Genomic DNA, 23639 nt, shown 5'->3' on the forward strand with positions numbered 1-23639 from the left:
TCACCGTAACTGTGCTGAGCACATATAACATCACAGGATTCTCATAAAAACCTCTCATTATGCCCATTGCCTAACTGAGGAAATGGAGGCAAACAGAGGACAACAACAAGCCCAACCTAACCCAGCGGACTAGGAATGCAAGCCCAGGCAGGTGGAATGTGCTTATTAGCCTCTAAGCATTACTATCTCCCAGCCTAAGTATTAATGAGTTGTTTTTGGAAAATAAATAAATAAATAAAACAAATGGAGCTGAAGCAATAAAAACAAAACTAAAGTAAAATTTCCTGAAATGAAAAAAATACTTCAATATATGGATCAAAGGGCTTATTGTGTTCCAGGCAAAATTAATGAAAACAGACCCAGAGTTGGGCCTAACTAAGCAAACTGAATTACTGGTATTATTATTGGTATTATTAATCCTCCAACTCAAAAAGAATAAATCTAGGCTAGCCTTATATATCTCTACAAAAATAAATGTCAGAAAAAGTTGAGAGAAAATATTTCAACGTTCATATGAAACTATGCAAAACAAACAAACTCGCTGCCGTCAAGTCGATTCAGACTCACAGAGTAGAACTGCCCCATAGAGTTTCCAAGTAGTGCCTGGTGGATTTAAAGTGCAGATCTTTTGGTTACCAGCTGTAGCGCTTAGCCACTATGCAACCAGGATTTCTGAAACTATGCAAGACACCAGAAAATATACCTTATATATACTTATTGTGAAAGTTATCTAAAAACATATGTCAGTTGACTTTCAGGTTAAGTACACGAGGTATATTTTCTGATATCTTGCATATATACCTTATATAAATGTATGAATATAAAATAAAATATATGTATGGGTAAGTCTATCTTAAAATTTAGAATTCAACTATAGAGAAGCACGGAATAAAATGATATTGAGCACTAGAGGAATAAACAGAGAAAGTGTTAGAATCATAACTTCAAAACCGGATGTAAATATTAAACGTTATGATACAAAAGTTGTAATATAAAGGTTGATAAAATAGAAGATAATTATCTGCCTAGGAGCTTTAATATATGAAAGAAAAACCAGAACTACACCCATTTAAAGATATATGAGCTACAGACATCCAGAATTTATCTTCTTAATAATCTTTATGATTTTATCAGTACTAACCACTTTAACCAGATCATTCTAGACTAGCTATTCAAGTTTTATGGCTCTAACACATGCTAATGGAATCGCTTACATAAACACGTGTAAAGATTTACTTTCAATTCTATCAGTGCTAATAAAACATGAGAAAAACATTTTTCAAAATATATCATGGGCCTACACCAAAATATGGCCAGATATAAATCTGACTAAATCAGAAAATAGAGGTGTTTGTCAAGATGTGTACCACGAGATATCTGAGGGTTACCTCATTATCCACGATATTCCACAGCACCATATTAAACAATAATTCTTCAACATAAACATATTCCACATTGCCACATTAAACAATAAGTTTCTGAAAGAATTAAAAGCTCTGGAAGAATTCCTAGATGAAGTACCTTAGTAAATATTCTTTTCCAATTAAAAAAATGAATATTCTCTTTCAATAAATTAGTTCAATTAAATTGGCACTGTCTAGAAGGAATGTCTCACCTTTAAGAAATCAAAGTACGGCTTATCTTTCTTTATGAATACGAAAATGTTTCAATAGTTTGGATAATTCTTCTTACATTCTGCACATTCCAACTCCTCCCTCATTTCTTTTTGACAATCCTGTTCATCTCAGAATTTCAGGAAGTACTACAAAATTTGACAATGCTTTTTGAAAAGCATTAGTGTGCCAATTATTGTTTCAAAAGACTCTTTGGGCAACATTAGGATTAGATATATAAAATGCATTCCTGTATGCCCAGAGGACTTCATTTTTCTTTGGTTAACAGATTAAATGGGTATATATCTTTGACACTGAGAACACTGTTTTTAATTTACTCATCTTAATGGCCCATGGGTCTTAGATGATACAAAAATTACAAAATTAGATTAGGAAAGCTGCTCCATTCAGTACAGAATATGTGGGGTTCTATAATGATTCCTAATGCACTCCTTCTTAAACTGTTATTTTAGAAATGTAGCTTAAATACACTGTGCATTAGAATTTTATCATTGCAAACCAACATTCAAAAAGACTTCCATCGACTTAAAAACAAAAAAGACATTCGTGTAAGTGGAAAATCAATCACCACTAAATGTCACAGCTCGACATCAGCAAGAAGCACTGATAATTGTTAGTTCTACACTGCACACATGATGTATGTCCTCAGTCCAGGAAGTAGGGGCCACGTTTTTAGAAAACTGTACATATATTGATTTTACATTTATTTAATGTGGCCATTGCAAGACACTTTATTCTTCTGATAAACTATGATTGCTTATCAAAAGATTCTATAATTCAAGAGAAACATTCATAACTTGTGTGTGAAAATGAAAACCACCGGCCCACAGAAATCATGCCCACAAAATCCAATTTTGTGGATTTATGGCAGAAAGGCATTAAAGTACTGTCTTGCAAGAACCGCAGACTAGTCACTGAAGTGTAAGTGGCACGGCAGTAAATGATTACAGTGACACATCCCCCTGCCACAGCTGTTAATCAGCTCAATACAAGTTACATTATTGACATTCTTGTAATTACTTTTCCTAAGGCACATATGTGCAAAATATATTTTACTTTAATTATGAGCAATCGGAGGCAAGTCCAATACCCAAAAAGAATAATCAAGGTTTCTCTGAATGCAAGTATGTAGTAAGCACAGCACTTTTCCCACCAGCTGGACTTGCATAAAAGCATAGAGCTAGCTCTGTGTGCGAGCGGGACTTTAAATGTGACCACATTACGACCATACCTTGCCATCCTCCGAACACACACCCATGTGTTCTCCACTTTCATCCAGGCTAATCTGATTTATCTTCACAGGACTCTGTAAAAGAAAAAAAGGACATGTAAACTTTAGGAAAGGATCTATCATTAGTCAGATGCCTGGGCTCTTGGTAAAATTTAAGTGATAGAATTTGTCTATTAGTTTGGATGCAGGAGTCCAAGAAATACTTGGTTTTTATAAACAAAGACAGTAAAAAAAACCTTGATCCAGACATGTATCAAGCCCAGAAACCTAACACTCCTCCAGATTATCTATTTCAGGTACCTGAAGTCTTGGCTGACATGTTATTTCTCACATATTCTATACCTTTTGATCTGTTGTGTTCTATTTACTCCATAAAACTCCATACCCCTCTAAAATTATCCTTCCCAACTAAAATCCATTAAAAGAATAAAAAACAAACACCAAAATACAAATCATTATGTAAATAGTTTTAGTTTGGTTCACAGCTAATCTATTTGTTCTTCTAGAAGTTACTATGTAAGCTTACTCTTTATACTTTACGCTTAGTACTTTCTGGAAAAAATACAAGGTCTAACTGATCTAACTTTGTTTTCCACTATTTTTTCGACTAATCCCAAATTTGAATATCTGTGAAGACAGGAATCAGGCTTTCAACTTTGGATACATTTTCCAAAGAGTAAATACACAACTGTATTTTTAATATTTTTACACTGCTTTCCATTCTTTATGTAGCTAACTGCTTACTTACTAAAATATTCACACAGGTGGATTTTCTGCTAGATATCAAAATAAATAATGTCGACATCATTAAAAAACGGTAAGCTCTTCTTTTTAATTTCTTAAATAATGACAGCTTCCAACTTTCTTACACAAAGCATGGTAGGAACAAACTAACCGTGAAAAGGAAAATGAGCCTAAATATCAGTTACAAGAGGAGCTTGCAAATTAGCTTTTACAAATATATAAACTTTTAAAATGGCTTGGCTTTTTAATAAAAACAAATGGCAATACACAAAATTCAATGCTGGATTCTCAAATGGAAAATATCTCAGAACTAGTAAGCGAAGGCCAGGACAGACCAAGACTCTAGGCCTAGCCAACCACGCACTGATTGATGGTGCTAAGAGAAACTCCCATATTACAGGTTTAGACCGCTGGCTACAGAATCCTTTTTCATCTTGGTCCCTAGATTAGCAAACAAGCAACATTCCTGAAATGCAACTCATGAAAAATAAGCTATCTCCTTAAAAGTTCCTAGAATGTTAGAAGAAAGGACCTTCGAGGTAGATCTTTGATCCAGTTAATAGGAGAATAAACAGAAGCCCGCAGACAAGAATCAGAACAGAAAAAAGTAGAGCCAAGGCTACAAACCCTATAGGAGTAAAACATGGTGCGGCAAAAGGAACATTCTATTGTTGGCCAACAAGGAGCATGCAAAAACAAAATGAAAGCTGAAGTGGGAAAGCACCTAAGACAGCAGGTCTGAACTCTTGACTGAGAAGTCAAAAAGCTCAGCTTCTACAGTTTTCTTTGGATAAATTAAGAAACAAACAAACAAAAACACTGGCATTGCCTAGATTCCAATTCATGGTTACCCAACGTGTTACAAAGTAGCACTGCTCCATAGGGTTTTCTTGGCTGTAATCTTCATGGGAGCAGATCTCCAGGACTTTCTTCCATGGTGCTACTGGGAGGGTTTGAGCTGCCAATCTTTCATTTAGTAGCTGAGAGCAAACCCAATACTTTGCTCAAATTGAATATCTTCTCTTAACAGTTTCCTTATTCTGATGTTTCATTGACCAACCAACACTTTAATACCCATTTTAGTCTTACCAAATATAAATCCCACATACCTGGCAAAAATGGTTAAGTGCTCAACTACCAGCTGAAAGGGTGGCAGTACAAATCCACCCAGAGGTGCCTCAGAAGACATACTTGGCAATCTGCTTCCGAAAGATCACAGCCTTGAAAACCCTATGGAGCAATTCTACTCTGCCTAAGTGGGGGTGCCATAAGTCAGAACTGACTTAACGGCAACTAACATTATCTCTGATTATAATTTAATTGCCATCCTGTTATAAACTGCCTCAATTTATAATTTAATAGATGTGTGCAGCTTGATCCACATCAAGGTTTCCTGTGCTGTGCAATACGTTAGCCGCTTAGCCATACTAGCACATGTTAAGTGTTCCAAAGCCATGTGTGGCCAGTAGCTACTATATTGAAAAGCACATATATTGCAGAACATTTTTATCATTGCAGAAAGTACTAAACCAGAGCTGTATGCAACCAAAAAAAATCAATATAAAAGGTCCTTCTTTACTGCAACTCACACTTGGAAGCATACTTTCTGCTCAACATTTATTTTATTGCCATACACATGTTAAAACTTATATAATCTGTTGTCCTTACGTTCTGGTACTAAAATGCTCATGGCCTTTCCCAATGTCCTCCTGGACTTAAACCTAAATCGCACTGTATTATTCATCCGTATGAATCACAAAGAATTGGCATACACATTGCCAGATCTTCTCAACTTCAGGGGAAAGCAGCTGGCTAAGGATGGTTATCTCCACCTCACAATAAGGAAAATGAGGCTTCAGGAGTTTACATGAGTTGCCTAAAACAATAGCACTACTAAGTAGCTACGCCACACAGTGGTTTTCTAAGCACAGATAAACCAAACTTTTCATTAAGTGTTTCTTCCTGAATATAAACCATCACAATAGCAATGTCAGAAGGAAAAAAAAGAAAAATCAAAAAATCACTTTCCACTTGCGACTTTGCAAACTCTACATACAGGCAATGTCTACACCTAAAAATGGGTAAAATCTATGTTCCTAGGAAGGAGACAGAAAGCCAAATCAAAATAAACAGATTCTTTCATTAAGAATTAACAGCTACACTATACTATTCTTTTATGCTACTTAAAAAAATTTTTGGAGACTCTGGAAATCAGTTTTTTTTTTTTTTTAATTGTTGCTGCTGTTCTGAAACAAGAAATAAGGGTCTTATTTCTTCAGAATATTTGTTTATTCCCTACGTATAGGGAAAATTTTTTCATTATAACAATCAGCTCCCTCATTAAATTCTCTAACTCTAATCACTTTATGCTAATTCTTTTGGGTTATCTACGTAAATAAAAATGTGAATGACAAATAATGACCATTTTATCTCCTCCTTGATTAAATACATTGGCAAGCAGTGGTGATACTTGGCATTCTTCGCTCTTTCCTCCCCTTAAAGGTGCTGTGTTTTGTATTTCACCATCACGATCCTGTTTTTGTGATAAAAATTTCAGTTAGAGGAGAAAGGATCCTTCTACCCTCATTTGCCAGGAATTTTCATGATGAAAAAATATTTATTTTTACTAAATGCCTTCAGAATCTATGAAAATTATAAAATGTTTTAAGCCTTGGTCTTATTACCATGGTTAATTTATATTAATTGTCTGTTCTTAACATGTATCTGTTTTTGTATTCCCAAAACTATTTCCACCGTTGTCACTGTAAAAACAGCTACAATGAACCATCTTAATGAATACACACACATTAACACACATGTTAGATCCCTAGGAACTGAAATGGTAGGTTGACAGACATATATAAATCATTATTTTCAATAAATGTGGCTAGGTTTTTCAAAAAAGCTGAACAGGTCACATTTCTGCCCACAAAATAGGAGAATATTCTTTCCACTAGATCTGTTAGCAATGGTGGTTAGAGATTTTTTTTTTTTTTTAATTTCTGCCAATGATCAATGTTCACTGATTCGTTTCTCTGACTACTAATAAACTTAGGCATTTTTCTTAAGTATGTTGGCCATTTAATTTGCTCTTCTGTAAACTGCTTGTTAAAATTGCTTACTCATTTTTTCTATTAACATGTTTCTTGTTTCTCCTCAATTTAAAAGAGCTCTTTGCATATTACCAAAAATTTCCCTATCATCTGCATTATGAATATCTTTTTCCAAAACATTCATTTGTCTGTTAACATGGTACACACATAATTGTGCAAAAATAAATAAATAAATAAAGTTTTCATTTAATCAAGTAACTTTTCCTTTATATTTTCAGGGTACACTGCCTCACCCAGATATTCCATGTTTAGTCTGTATTTTTTACACAATGGTTATTGTTTTATTTCTTATATTTAAGTCTTTAATTCCTTCAGGATTCACTTTATTTTCTGCCAAATGGATACCCAGTTGGGCTAAACAAAAAAAAAAAAACCAAACCCAGTGCCGTGGAGTAGATTCCGACTCATAGCGACCCTATAGCAATTGGGCTAGCCCCATTTATTACATAATTTGTCCCTCCCTTCCTGAAGAGAACCATGTTTATCCTATAATAAATCTTTATGTAAACTTAGATATCCATCTGGATTTTCAATTGTGGTCTCTTTGTCCAGTCCGATATCAACTCAGTGCTGACTTAATTAGAGTGGATATAGAGTATGTTCTGATACCTGGCAAGAGAAGTCCCAGGCTCAATTTTTCACACTCTTCTTGGTCCTTCTCAAGAATTTTTCTTCCATATGAATTTTAAGATAAAATTACCACTACGTTGCTAAACATAATGGTCATTTTTTCAATCCCAACCTATTCTACCTAAGAAGAGTATTTAGCGTAACTGATAACTCTCTCCTTCTCTTTGCTTTTGGGACACTAGTCTGATTTTTCTTTCAAATTTCTGGCTGCAACTCCTCAGTATATTGTGTTGGATACCACTCATTTCCCAGATCTCTGTATCACGTGACTGAGTCCTTGCACTTCTCTTTTATATTTACAACTCATTCCCTTGAAAGTCTCTTTCAGGATATGAAATGACTCCCAAAATTTGTATCTCCAGACTGCACCTCTCCCTATTCCACACCTGTATATACAACTGCCTATCTGATATCTGTACTTGGATGCCTACTAAGAATCTCAACTAAAACATGTCCAAACCTGAGCTCCTGGTAATCCTCCAGCACCAGCTCCTCCTGCAGCTCAGTCAATGGCTACTACATTCTTCTAGTTGTTCAGGGTAAAAATTCTTGGAGCCTTTCCTGACTTCTGTCTTTTCTTACACCCCATAACAACAAATCCTATCACATCTTCCAGCAAACTTATCCAGAATTTGACCACTTTCTACCACCCCCACGGCTGGCATCCTGGTCCAATCCACCATCATTCTTGTCCGAATTATCCTAACAGTCTACTGGGTTTGATAATTCATTGGAAGGGCCAAACAGAACTCACAGACCATATTCACAATTATTGGGTTTGTTACAAAGTAACAGTTACAATTTAGGCTGAGGAACACTCAAGACACAGTTCTTCCATCAGAGCAGCCTCTTCCTACCCATGCTCCCAGGCACGTCTCTGCCCAAAGGCATTCAGGTTTTTCTCTCCATGGGCCATGAAGCCCACCCCGCCATCTCCTGCTACCAGGTCTCTCCTGTAGTCTCTCCTTCCTTGGAGGTAGTGGGCTTCTCCCCTCTGCTCTGGAATTGGCTTTTGTAAGGCAAAATGGACCAATTCCCTTGGTAGACCACAATTACCCTATCACAAAATCACCTGGGTGGGAGTTACGAGAGCATGGCCAGAAAGGCCATATACGAAAGTAACTGCATTGCAAATATGCATTTACTAAACACTGCGGTTAAAGCACATCTTTTCTGACTGAACTAAAAATAAGAATCCAGCCATATGCCATTTAAAAAGACATACCAAAAATAAAATAACACAAATTGAAAGTCAAAGATACAAAAGGATATACCAAAATGCCAATAAAAGCTGCAGTATATATTAGTATCTAGTCATTCCTTCGATAAACATTTGGACACCTGTAGTATGTCAGAGACTGTCCTGAGTACTTGGGATACTTCAGTGAACAAAGGAGACACATACCCCTGCCTTCGCAGAGCTTACAAAGCAAAACAGACATTCAAAAAGCTTTACAAGAAATCAGGAGGGCCACAACACAATGATTAAAGGTTGAACTCATCAGGATGATAACAATTTTAAACTCCCACAAGTACATAAGAGCATTGCCTAAAACCTGGAAGCAAAAAATAGATAAAACATCAAGAAGAAAAAGATAAATCCACCAACACAGTGGTTTTATCCACAATTGACAGACAGGGCAAGTAAAAACTCAATAAGAATACAGAAGAGTTGAATTAACAAGCTTGAGCTAATGATCATATATGATATAATCAGCATGTAGAGAATACACAATCCTCCCCAAATATGAATACCTTCTATACCATAAAGCAAGTCACAATAAATTTATTAGCCTGGCATCTTACATATGACCCTATGTAGGTAGTTAGAAATCAATAGCAAAAGAAAATTAAAAACCAAAACAGAAAACATAGTTTCGGAAATGAAAGAACACATTCAAAATTAACTCACAGGTCAAAGAAAAAATCATAATGGAACAGTTATTGGGCCTTAATGGAATGAAGCTAGAAATCAATAGCAAACAGAAAATGAGAAAATCTCTTTATGTTTGGGAATTAAGAAAGTCACTTCTGCCTCATAATATATGTCCTGAGAAGGGCACAACATCCCTCTTGTAGTATTTCTGCTAAAATGTATAAGCCAAATCTAATTCATAAGGAAATACCAGAGAAATCTAAATTGAGGAACAGTCTTTAACTGGTCTATTTTTTTCAAAACTATCCAGGTCATAGAGGACAAAGAAAGCCTGAAAATTCTTTCAGATTGTTTTTGGTTGGAGAAATATAAACTAAATGCCTGGTGTGATCCTGACTGAAACCTGAACCGAGGGGCGGGGGAGGGGAGAAAGTAATTCCTGATTTTGATAATTGCACTGTAGTTATATAACAGAAGATCCTTTTTCTTAGAAATATTTAGGGGTAAAGAGACATCTCCAAAAGTGTATGCGTGTGTGTGTGTGTGTATGCGCCCATGTGTGTAGAGAGAAAATATAGTAGAGCAATTGTAGAAAAAAGTTAACAATTGGTTAATTTGGGTGAATAAAATATACTTTCTAATATATTTGCAATAAAATGTTATGGGTCATAAAGAAAGCATAATGAAAATAAGACACTTTGAACTGAACAAAAAGAAAACTACTACAAATAAAAACGTGGCATATAACAAAGGGAACATTTTGTTGTAAGATGCATATATGACAGAAGACTGAAAATTAATGATCAAAACATTCTGAAGAAGTTAGAGAGAGAGCAACAAATAATTTTAAAGAAAGCAGAAAGAAGACAGTAAAAAGTAGATACTTATGAAATACAAAACAGAATCAACTAAGTAAAATCTTTTTTCTAAAAAGACTAATCAACAAACCTCTGAGAAGACACAAATAAAAAACATCTGGAATGAAAAAGGAAATGTCACCAGAATCCTACATACATACCTGAAATATAAGAAATTATATAAAACTATATGCTGATAAAAATTTGAAATTACTGAAACACAAAAAATGATAAATTAGTAAATGTCTTGAAAAATAAAAACTAGCACACTAGACAAAAGAATAGGAAACCTGCATGGTCCTATAACCACTTAAGGATGTTACAAGAAAAAAAAACCCACAAGCATGGTGAAATGAGTTCCTTTATGTGGCATTTTGCCTTGGTTCTTTGGAAAAACAGCTTGAGAGATTTTTCCCCTAAACTCTTAGGAGTTACCTTTGCCTAGTTATGCAAAGGGTTTGTTACATTTCCTGGGTAAACTGTAAACAACTTGGTTTGATACTTTTTGTCTGGTCCTGGGCTGCTGCCTGGCTTGTCATTATTATGCACCTTGCAGTGATTGGTCAATATACCATGCAAATGAAGTATCTGTGGCCTACTATGCAAATGAAGTATCTATGGCCTACCTGAGAGGGCTGACAGAAGCCCAGAGGAAGCCTGTGCTGGGGGGTGGGTAAGGGGGAGTTGAGGGGGCTGAGAGAAGGCCTGCATGGCCTAGAGGAGCTCAGAGAGCTGTCCTGCACTGAAGAAGGGAGACTTTGCCTACATGCTTCCTGATCCTGATTCCAAGTTTTACCCTGTTGCTTCCTTAATAAACCACCAAACTGTTAAGTATAGTATGGGAGTTCTGTGTGACCACTGCAACAGATTATCAAACCCAGCAGAGAAATGGAGAGTGCCATGGGGAGGACAGCTGGTGTCAGAATTGGTAAAAAGGCTGGAGGGTAAAGGTATGTCTAACCTCACGTCATGGGAACCAGTGTTTGGCTGATCTTGGTACTTGTTATCCCCCCTGAAGTTAGACAGGTTCTGAAGCTGATGCTACCACCACCATTTCAAAACAAGCAAATGTCACTCATGACCATAGAGGGGAAAATTCTAAAGACAATATTAACAAATTCAGCATATATAAAAAAGCCAAGTTGGATTTACTCCAGAAATACATGACTGGTTTAACACAGGGAAATTAATCAATATAATTTTCTACGTTGTTAAAATAAAAAAGAAAAATCATAGGATCATTCAATACATGGTGAATTTCCTGACTGAATGGTAAGTAAACAATTGCTTGCTTTGTAACTATTTGTTTCACTGCTCATTTCTATACCTTTGAATGTTACATTTAACAATAAAAATATTAAACATTCAAAAATAAAATAATTACTTGCCCATGAAAATGTCTGGGGCCAATATCTTTAATAATTAGTTCTTAGATTTTTTTCCCCCAAGGCTGTCTAGGTACTCAAATGTTCTTGTAATTCTATTCTTGTATTTGTATTTCCCCAGAACATACTGTATCACAAATTCTATGTGATGAATATTTTACTTTTCTTTTTTTTTTAATTTTATTTATTTTGTTGTTGTTGAGAATATACACAGCAAAACATACGCCAATTCAATAGTTTCTACACATACAATTCAGTGACATGGATTACATTCTTCCAGTCCAACCATTCTCATCCACCTTTTCTGAGTTGTTCCTCCCCCACTAGCATAAATTAACTGCCCTCTAAGTTCTGTTCTTTTTAAGTTACTATCTTAATAATAACACAATGATATTAATAACACTACTACTAATAAGTAGCAATGTTGTTGTTAGGTGACATCGAGTCATTTCCAACTCATAGCGACCCTGTACAACACAACAAAACGCTGTCCGGTCCTGCGCCATCCTCACAATCGTTATGCTTAAACCCATTGTTGCAGCCACCGTGTCATTCCGTCTCATTAAGGGTCTTCCTCTTTTCTGCTGCCCCTTTACTTTACCAAGCATGATGTCCTTCTCCAGGGACTGATCCCTTCTGATAACATGTCCAAAGAATGTGAGACGTACTCTTGCCATCCTTGCTTCATGTCAACTATTAGTCCTGTAGACTACTTTCTTCCCTGAGTCTTTGGTTTCTTTCTTTTTCTTTTGTTCCAGACAAGTAGAGTCCAATAGCTATGTCTTAGATGGCTGCTCGGAAGCTTCCAATATATTTTTGCTCACATCTTTACTTCTATCATTTTGTGGGACATGTATCCTTCAAAGCTGAGGGTATTTTTCTTTTAGTAACAGAATTATTGGCCCAATAAGTATTGCCTTAGTTGCTACTTCATTTTATACTTTTTAGAATTATGTTTCCCCATTTCATTTCTATTCTTCACTGAAGCTCTGGTGGCACAATGGTTAAGTGTTTGGCTGCTAACCAAAACGTCAGCAGTTTGAATCAACCAGCCACTCCTTGGAAACCCTATGGGGCAGTTTTACAAATTCTTTTCTCTTTTTAATAAATTCTTGAGAGTTTAGATGTTTTATATTCTATTTTTTTATCTTATTAGTGATTACCTTTAAATTATTATAAATTATGCTTGAATTATGTATCTTCCAAAATCAACACAATCACATTGACTGACTCATTTTAAAAAAGATGAAATATTTAGTACATGCTTTTTTTTTTATGTATTACCTTCTTCACTTCCCTGTTCTAAAGTGAGAGTACAAATATTTTATCTTTCTTGGGTCACTTCAGACAGAATTGCACAGAGAAGCTTGTTAATAAATCAGTAAAAATTGCAATCTTGAACTATACGTTTCAAGCATGAATCCATAGGAAGAGACTGTTTGCTATGGGAGTGTCCATAATTTTTAAACTGTTTTGAAAGAGGCCGTTACATATTAAGGATATGTACCCTTGTCATGTAAATTGCCAACAACTTTACAGCTTAAATAAATATTTAAAAATTTCTTTCAGAGTGCTTTTTGAAGAAATTTGAATTTTTTATACAGGTAAATTAAACCAAGTAAGTACAAGAGTCAATCTCACTAATAACAAATACACGAAAACTACAGCAATGAGATATTTTATCTATGACATCAGCAAAGATTTTTTAAGTACCCATTTGTGTAGGGAAGACTCAGCCTTACCTAAAGAGAAGTCTAGCCTTTGACCTCTGTTATAGGGAGGTGATCTCTAGATTCCATGGAATGTCCTTCCTGACAGGAGTGTTATTGTTTTTCTGAGGACTTTGGCTACTAGAAAGTCTAACAATGTGATTTATCAATTTTAACCTCTGGACTAAAGGTATTAAGCCAACCTCCGGAAGGGTCTGTAATGTCAGCCACACAGGCAGTATGTGATTGAGCCTCAACAGAAACTGTACAGTGAAAGCTCAGGTGAGCTTCCCTGGTTGGCAATACTTTGTGTGTACTGGCATGCACCGTGACCAGGAAGACTTAATGCGATTCATTTCTTCACAGTGAAAGAATTACCTGAAGTTCCACATCTGGACCTCTCCCAGACTCTCCCCTGTGTGTTTCTACCCTTAGCTAATTTTAATCTTTATCCTTTCTCTGTAATAAACCATAACCATGAGTGTAAAGGCTTTCAGGGAGTTCTGGGAGTCCTTCTAGCAAATCATCAAACGTGAGATGGTTCTGGGAACCCCTGAACTTGCAAGTGGCATCAGAAGTGAAAGCAGTCTTTTGTGGAGATTGGGCCCTCAAACCGTGCAGTTTGGCTAATTCTAATAGATTTGGAAGGAAGCACAAAAATGGACACTCTCTAACACTTCTGGTGGGGATTGAAATGTGGAAAAAATTTCTGAAGGGGAATCTGGCAACTGTATAAAAATTCTTTAAAATACGCATGCCTATTATAACCAAGGAGAAGTGAAAAGACTATTTCACAAGGTTGCTTTTTACAGCAGCTTTCTTTTATAAGATACTGAGTGTGATGGTTAATTTTATGCATCACCTTGGCTAGTCTATATTCCCCATTGTTTGGTGGAATACGGGCTGGCTCCTGTCCTGGAGCACTGACGTGATTAGATCAGCTGGCCTTGGGTAGAGTGGATTACCTTCCATCACGTAACCTAATGTAATCTAATGCAATTACCTCACCTCTTATGAAATGTGATCACCTTTCATAATGCAATCTAATGTAATGCAATCAGTCAATCACTTAAGGTCCTAAACCTAATCACTTCTGAGGTATAAGAAGATCAGAACAGACAGAGAGATACAAACAGGGAAGACAGACACCATGTGAGGATCATCTACAAGCCAAGGAACCAAGGAATGCCCGGGGCTAAGGAAGGAGTGATCACACCAAGGCCCTGATTTGAACTTTTAGCCTCCAGAATTGTGAGAAAAAAAAAATTTATGTTCTTTAAAGTCAGCCACTTGTGGTATTTCTGTTATGACAGTACTAGGTAACTTCGACACTGAGAAATAGAAATTACCCAAATTCCTAAAACCAAGAAATCTCAATGATAATTTTTTTTAATTTAGTAAAAAAAAAATTATAATCCAATGTTTATAAATATTACTATATCTAGAGGTATCTGTGTATCATATATGGGGCTAGATTAGAAGTAAAAAAAAAAATAGATACTCCAAAATAGTAACATTGGTGATGGCTAGATTCTGAGATCTTATTGTTTAGGTTATACCTCTCTATATTGTATTAGTTCTCTACAATATTTATTTTTCTTGTTATCAGAAGATAAATATTTTAAAAATATGACTAAGTAGCAAAATTCATTAATCTGAAAATAAAAACAAAACAAACTTACTCTTACCTTTTAAAGCCATCGTTCTGGCGACCTACAGCACATATTTTTGTCTTGAGTAAAAATTGAGTATCATTGCTATGCACGTTCAGTTTCCTTAACATTTGATAAAGAACAAATAAATAACAGGATTTCAGTATTACAACTGTCAATGACGCATGCAACAGTTTTACTGGCCTGGCACCAAAACTCATTCCTCTCTAAAACAGGAACAAATGCCTTACATATATCTGCCATTTTTATATTCTAGAAATAAATAAACAAAGAAACAAACAACAAAAAAGAGAAAGCATACGTGAAACCTCTGAACTTGGAGGAAAACCTGGCAGTGCAAAAAAAAATGGGGGGGGGGGCTGATTCTTCTAATTGTCATGTTTTTATACTCTTCACTATAAGAGCTGATGAGCAGAACTGGGTGTGTGCTGAAGATGGGAGGTTGGAGTAGAGCTATGGAAAAGGGAAAAAAAACAGAGGAAAAAAGATCAGAGAAAAATGGTCTCAGCTGTATTTTCCATTAGCTACAATTTTTTCCTAAGAGAGACATGTTTGGAATTCTGGACAATATAAGTGAGTTTCTTCAAAAATCAATAATGTCAAGCTGACACTACAGAACATACAAAAATATTTCCTTAATAGAATAGAAAAAGAAGTCAGAGTAAGCAGGAGGGGGCAAGCACCAATGCAAACCTTCTAAATCTAAGTCCACTACAGGTGGTCTCAAGTTCTTAAATTTAAAGAAAAGGCAAAATTGCCAACATGTACACCTCATGTGATAATCAATTACCTAATGTAAAATGCTTGAAATAAATACACTTAGTATGGATTATGTCACCTCTTCAATTAGGAATAAATTCACGGTTATTTCGAAAGCTGCTTTTAATGGTGTTCTTTGTGGCAACTTCTTTTCCCCTGACACTCCTCATCATCCCACCTTAAGCTGTTGGTCCCCCAACAGTGAACCTAAGAAATCAATCTGCTAATGTATAATTTGTAAAGCTCCTCTGACTAACAAATGGATAATTGATTCCTTCACAAATGCTGCATCCCCGTGGACAGAGAGTGGAATGAATAAGAAGCAGAAGACAGGATTTCATTTTCACTTTCTCAGAGATTCACTGGTTAACAATTCCAACATCCCCACAGTTGCCTATTTGGCTTCACGCTCTTTAGTCACAGTTAGCACGCAAGCCACACTTACAGTACATGTGTGAAAAGCAAACGTCTGTTCTTTTATACTTGGGAAAACCTCCTTTTGCTTCTTATTTTACTCTCCACTGATACACCCTCCAGGCAAGACCGCCACCTGGATTTAGAAGTTCCTGGGTAGGCGTGAGTCAATGGTAATGGTTTGGGTTTTTTGGTTTGGGTGGTGCAAACAGATAATGCACTCAACAGCCAACTGAAAGACTGGAGAGTCCGCTCACAGGTGCTTCAAATGAAAGGCCTGATGATTCTGACAAATCAGCCACTAAAAATCCTATAAGTCGCAGTACTGACACACATGGAGTTACTAGGAGTTGGAGTCTACCCCATGGCACTGCTACTGGTGGTATAAAAACACAGCTAATTGTAGCTTGTTCTTTGCAAATCTATAAAACAAAACAAAATAAAAATACAAAATAAACACTTATTTTCTCACTGCCTTATTCTAAGGCAAAAATGACCTTGCCTGTAACCATGAACCCTCACATCATCTTGTTTGCTCTAAGATTTCATCTCTAGGCTACCGCTACATCCTTTTTGATTCAGGATGGGGAACAAACTTAACAGCAAACAAACCTGAAGTTGAAGAACTTTTGTGAAGATTTCGTGAAAGTCCCAAAACTTAGGGTTCAGTAAAAGCAAAAAAGACATAAGGGCTCTAGTCAGTTCCTCAGGATAGCCATCCACTCAATGTCCCTAGAGCCTCATATCCTTTTCACTCCTAAGAACCATGACAAGTGGCTGCTGTCCACTGCTCCACTGCCAACCGCTCTCCCTAGGTCACCAAGAAAGTCCCGAAAGCTGAAGCAAATGAGAGCTCTATCAGCCTTACTTTACTCAATCACTTTGAGACAACCAATCCTGCTGACCACTACTTCCCTCAAACTCTGTTTTATCTCAGCAGAGACAACAGTATTTTCCACTGCTGATTTTCCACACGACAGGTGATATAAATATGTGCTGAATAAAATAATAAAGGATAAAGACTCCTAGTTATTCATCGTCCTAATCACAAAAGCTAAATTATAAACATATTCCATATATTTCTAACATAAGTTAAAAAAAAGCAGACTAAGAAAACATACAACCACTGTATATTGTTTGGGGAAAAATTACCCAAGGAATGCTACTACAGTATGTTTTACTTTAAGAAAACAGGAAAAAAAAAGAATGACAAATATTAAATGAAAAGACTGAAAAAAAATAAGACCTGTAAGGAAAAAAATACATATTTCTTAGACTGACTTAAAAGAATTATTAAATTCTAGATACGTTATATAATTGTATATTTAATAAATAAAGATAAAAAATAGTTTTCAACAACAGCAACAACAACAAAAACCCAGAACAATGATTAATAAACATTTAACGAGAAACCGGTTCACAATTAAAACAAAAAAATGAGGCAAAGGTAAACACTAAATTTAGGATGATGAACAAAATTTAAGAGGCTGGGGAAACAACTCTAGACGAGGCTGTCAGATACACCCTGCTGTCCCCCTATAGCAAAGATCTGAGAAACTAAGTGAAACAGATACAGATGTCAATCCTGGAACCCTGAGTATCAAGTGGAAGAATAGAGAATTAGACTGGACACCAAACGGAAAAAGAAACTAAACAAAAACAGTGAACAAGGAGAGCTATGGAGCGAAGGTGCCCTGCCAGCTAACCAGCCCCTCATAGCATGACCACTTGAGACAAGGCCAGCAGTGATTCCAAGAGAGGCGCGAGGAAGGCAAGCTTTACTGAATTCCCAATAGGAGACAGAAAAACTGTGTAGACATACCCAGACTGAAGTGAGGTGAGCAGAACATAAACTGGATCCAAGGAGGGAAAATATAGAAAGAAGGGCAACAGCTCCAGGGATTCTGGTGTCCACAGAGCAGGTAGGAAGCCAGATCCAGGGACAGAACTACTCACCAGTGGTGATCCCTGATCACTAGGGTGGGTGGTGCACATGGAGTAATAGATCCACACTGTCAGCAGGAGGCTCTCCACCCGATCACACTACCAGCAGCCTACCACCTCTCACACTAGGTTGGGGCAAATTCCAACTGCTGGCTTCAGCCAACAGGGAGTGCCCAGTTACCCACACTTGGTGACCGGAGGAACACGCTCCCCTCCCCCTGCTTTCCTGCTGAGTAGTAGCATGAATACCCTCCACCCCTGCCACCCCACCCATTCAGGGACCATGGTATGAACTCCCTCATCTCCCCACCCTACCCCATACATCACCCCACCCCCACCCTGAAAACTCAGTGAGCAGCAATAAGCGCTCCTGTATTGCCAGTTGCCTATCACATCCCCTCACCCGTCGCCCCACCAAACCAGTGAGTGGCATAGAAAGCATTGCGCTCCTGGTTGCCACCTATATCTGCAAGCAGCAGAGGGTGCTCCTGCATCCCTGGTAACATGCCAAACTCAACCTGCCTGCCACCCCACCCACCTGGTGAGTGCCACCGCATGCTCCTGCACTGCTGGACTGATGACAGGCAGTGGAGTAAGCCTGACTAGCCCACCCTCTGTCGCTCAGCATGCATGATGAACAGCAACACATGCTCACCCTACCTGCCACAGCTCTGTCCACCCCGAGATGGGTGGTGAGTGTTCCTGTGTCACCAGCACACCTACTCTGCCCACCCTGATATATCAAAACAACAGGACAAAACAAACAAACATAAAATAAACACCTAAATAAATGAAATACCACCTTAATGCCTCGGAGACAACAGACAATAATAAATCTTATGAACAAATTGGATAAGATGGCTCAAACAAGTGAAATAAAATGGCAGAAAGCATTCCTGAGGAAGAAATGGTAACAGAACTACCTGATAAGGAATTCAGGACCTATGTATAGGATCCTCAAAGAGATCAAGGAAAACATAGACAAACCCCTATAAAAATTCAGGAAAACAATACAAGAACAAAATGACAAAATAAATAGACAATTAGAAAGCACTAAAAAAAAAAAAAACAGAATTCCAGAAAATTGACAAAATATCAGAAATAGACAGCTTAACGGAAGGACACAGAGTGAGAAGTGAATTCATGGAAGAAAGAATCAGTGAAACAGAGGACAAATCCCTTGATACTAATCTGTTTGAGCAACAATCAGAAAAACAGAATGAAGAAAAATAAAGAAAGCCTAAGAGTTATGCGAGGCACTATGAAGAGGAAGAATTTACATATAATGGGTATTCCAGAAGGAGAGAAGAGAAAAAAAAAGAACAGAGAAACTTTGAAGATTTATTGACAGAAAACTTCCCTAATATGAAAGATGAGAAAGTTTCCATCCAAGCAGTTCAACGAACCCCATATAGGATAGACTCCAAAGGAAAGGCACCAAGACATATCACAATAAAACTTTCCAAAAGCAAAGGCAAAGAAAGAATTCTGAGAGCAGCTTGTGAAAAAACGAAATATCACCCCATAAAGGGGCACCTGTAAAACTAAGTGCTGATTTCTCCGCAGAAACCACACAGACAAGAAGACAGTGGGATGACATATATATAACTCTGAAAGAAAAGACTTACCAAACAAGAATCACATATCCAGCAAAACTATCTTTCAAATACAATGGTGAAACTAGGACATTCCCAGATAAACAGCCATTAAGAGGATTTGTAAAAACCACACAGACCTTGGGGCCCTGGTGTTGCAACGGTTAAGAGCTTGGCTGCTAACCAAAAGGCTGGCAGTTCAAACCCACCAGTCGCTCCTTGGAAACCCTATGGGTAAGTTCTACTCTGTCCTATAGGGTTGCTATGAGTCAGAATTGACTCAAAAGCAACAAGTATATCAACCTTATAAGAAATTTTAAAGGGAATCCCTAGTACAGAGAACCAATATCAGACGCTAACCTGAGATCAAGATACACAACAGCATCACCCAGATACCAAGCCAGATAAAGAATTTCTCAAAAGTAAAATAAATCTACAGACAAGTAATCAGAGATGTCAATTTGTAAATGACAGCAACTTTAAAACAAAAAGGGAAAATCAATGATATTGTTATAGAATTTTCATATGGAGAGGAAGTCAAGGCAATATCAAAATACAGCAGATTGTTTGAAACTTAGAAAGATAAAGGTAAATTTGAGAGTAATCGCAAAGAAAATTAGAAAATCTACTCACCAAAATAAAGCAGAATATCAAAAAGACTCAGTATACACAAACTTAACCATGTTGAAGGATATAAGAAAATCTACAACCAAAAGAACTTAGTACAGAAAATTAAGCAGAACAAAGAAACCATTAACACCAGAATAAAAAGCACTTAACAAGATGGCAGCAGTAAATCCATGCCTATTAATAATCACACTAAATGTAAATGTTTTAAACGTACCAGTCTAGAGACAGAGTGTAGCAGAATGGATTTTAAAAAGGACCAATTAATATGTTGCATACAAGAGACACAAAGACACAAGAAGGTAAAAATCAAAGGATCGAAAAAAAATATATCAAGCATACAGTAACCAAAAGAGAGCAGAAGAGGCAATAATAATCTCTAATAAAATATGCTTTAACTCAAAATCCAATATAAAGACAAAGAGGGGCATCATATAATGATTAAAGGGTCAATCAACCAAGAGGACATAACCATAATAAATATTTACCCAAGTGACAAAGCTCCAAAATACATACAAATAACTCTAACAGTATTGAAAAAAGAAATAGTTCTACAATAACAGTAGAAGACTTTAATACACCACTTTCAATAATGGACAGAACAACTAGAAAGAAACTCAACAAAGATACAGAAGATCTAAATAACACAATCAACTAACTTGATCTTATACACTGAACACACCACCCAACAGCAACATAGTACATATTCTTCTCCAATGCAAACGGATCATTCCCCAGCATAGACCATATTTTAGGTCACAAAGCAAGCCTCTATAAATTCAAAAATATAGAAATAATACAAAGTATCTTCTTTGATCATAATGTTATAAAACTAGAATTCTGTAACAGAAAGAACAAAGAATAAAAATTGAATACACGGAGACTGAATAACACAGTCGTTATGAGTTGGAATTGACTCGACAGCAAAATGTTTGGTTTGGTTTTTTTGTTAAACACTATTGGGTAACAGAAGAAATTAAAAATGAAATTTAAAAATTCATAGAAAAAAAAAAAAAAACACAGCATAACAAAACTTATGGGACCCAGCAAAAGCAGGGCTCAGAGGAGTACTTAAAGCAATAAATGCATACATCAGAAAGAATAAAGGGCCAAAATCATTAGCTTAACCTTACAACTCAAACAAACAGAAAAGAAGGAGCAAAAGAAGATCAGAGCAGAAATAAATGAAATAGAAAACAGAAAAACAATAGAAAGAATCAATGAGGCTAAAGTTGGTTTCTCTGATAAAAACAAACAAACCAGTTGCCGTTGAGTTGATTCCGACTCATAATGACCCTACAGGGCAGGGTATAACTGCTCCATAGAGTTTACAAGGAGCACCTGGTGGATTCGAACTGCCAACCTTTTAGTTAGCTGCTGTAGCTCTTAACCACTATGCCACCAGGGTTTCTCTAATAGGACCAATAAAATTGACAAACCACTGCAAAACTGATGAGGGATGTAAAAAATCAAAATAAGAAATGAGATGAGTGACATGACAACAGAACTGAGATAAAAAGGATCGTAACAGAATATTATGAAAAATTGTACATTAACAAATGTGAAAGCCTGAAAGAATTGGACAAATATCTAGAAACACACTACCTACCTAAACTAATTACAAGCAGAGGTAGAAAACCTAAATAGACCCATAACAAAAGAAACTGCAGATGTCATTTTAAAAAACTCCCAACAACAACAACAAAAAAAAACCCTAGCCCAGAGGGCTTACTAGAGAGTTCTCCCAAACATTCAGAGTTGATACCAATTCTACTTAAATTATTCCAGAATACAGAAAAGGAAGGAATACTTCCTAATTCATTCTATGAAGCCAGCATAACCCTAATATCAATCCCAGGCAATGATGCTTCAAAAAAAAAACCAAACTTACAGATCAACATCTCTCATGAGTATAGATGCAAAAATATTCAACAAAATTCAAACCAACAGAATTCAACAGCATATCAAAAAAATAATACATCATAATGAGGTAGGACTCATACCAGGATGCAAGATGGCTCAACACTAGAAAATCAATCAACATAATTCACCACATAAATACAACAAAGTAAAAGAATCACATGATCATCTCAATTGATGCAGAAAATGCATTTGGTAAAATCCAACACAATTTCCTGATAGAAACTCTTAACAAAATAGGAATAGAAGGGAAATTCCTCAACATAATTAAGGGCATATATACACAACCTACCCAAAACTACTGCCGTCCAGTCAATTACAACTCATAGTGATGTTATAGGGCAGGGTAGAACTGTACCACAGAGTTTCCAAGGAACTGCTGGTGGATTCGAATGGCCAACCTCTTGGTTAGCAGCCATAGCTCTTAACCACTGCACAACCAAGGCTCCATAAAACCTACAGCCAATATTATCTTCAAAGGAGAGAGACTGAAAGCATTCCTCTTGAGAATGGGATCAAGACAAGGATGCCCATTGTGATGGTTAATATTCTGTGTCCACTTTGCTGGGCCATGATTCTCAGTGTTTATATGTAATCACTCCCATGATGGAATCTACTGTGAGTAGACAATCAGCTGAAAGGGAGCTTCACGTTGGGGGTGTGGCCCACATTCAAATATAAGCAGATGTTCTAACTTTTTGCTCACTCAGGATCCTGCTGCTGCCTCCTGTTTGTCTCACCTCCAGCTCTTGGGACTTGAGCTATCAGCTTACCTGAAGATCTTGGGATTTGTTGATTTTCACAGCCTAAGAGCCAGGGCCCTGCTCTCTGATCTGCTGATCTTGGGTTCACCAGCCCCTGCAGCTATGTGAATCGAGAGAAGCCTCAATCCAGACCCATGGACTTGGGATGTTCCAGCCTCTACAACCATGTGAGCCATTTTCTTGATATAAATTTCTCTCTCTATATATATTTATATGCTTTACTGGTTTTGCATCTCTAGAAATCCCAGCCTAAGACACCCATTATCACCATTCTTATTCAGTACTGCATTGGAAGACCTAGCCAAAACAATAAGGCAAGAAAGGGATACAAAAGGCATCCAAAATAGAAAGGAAAATCCCTATTCACAGCTGACAAGAACGAATACGTAGCCAATACCAGAGATTCTACAAGAAACTTACTAGAACAAACAGAGGGTTCAGCAAAGTGGCAGGGTACAAGGTCAACATACAGTTTGATTCCTCTACTCTAGCAAGAATGAAACAAGAAAACAATACCATTTACAATAGCCCCCAAAGGGATAAAATACCTAGGAATAAATCTAATCAGAGACACAAAAGACTTATACAAGGAAAACTACAAAACATTATTGCAGGAGACCAAAACAGATCTACATAAAATGAAAAACGTAACATGCTCATGAACTGGAAGATTTAACCGTGTGAAAATGTCAATACTACCCAAAATAGTCTATAGATATAATGCAATCCTGATTCACATTCCAACAACATTCTTTAATGAAATG

At 36.7% G+C, this 23639-nt stretch overlaps 1 protein-coding gene across 2 annotated transcripts in view; it reads right to left on the reverse strand.

Moving 5' to 3' along the window:
• VPS41 (VPS41 subunit of HOPS complex) overlaps window positions 1-23639 on the reverse strand; it is a 263287-nt gene that overhangs the window by 152661 nt on the left and 86987 nt on the right. For both annotated transcript variants that reach the window (XM_049893976.1, XM_049893977.1), the window contains exon 5: window positions 2866-2940. In XM_049893976.1, the coding sequence (XP_049749933.1) occupies window positions 2866-2940 (75 nt within the window). The remainder of the gene's footprint in view (window positions 1-2865; window positions 2941-23639) is intronic.

The sequence above is a fragment of the Elephas maximus genome, chromosome 8 (assembly GCF_024166365.1).
Source record: "Elephas maximus indicus isolate mEleMax1 chromosome 8, mEleMax1 primary haplotype, whole genome shotgun sequence".
NCBI lineage: Eukaryota > Metazoa > Chordata > Mammalia > Proboscidea > Elephantidae > Elephas > Elephas maximus.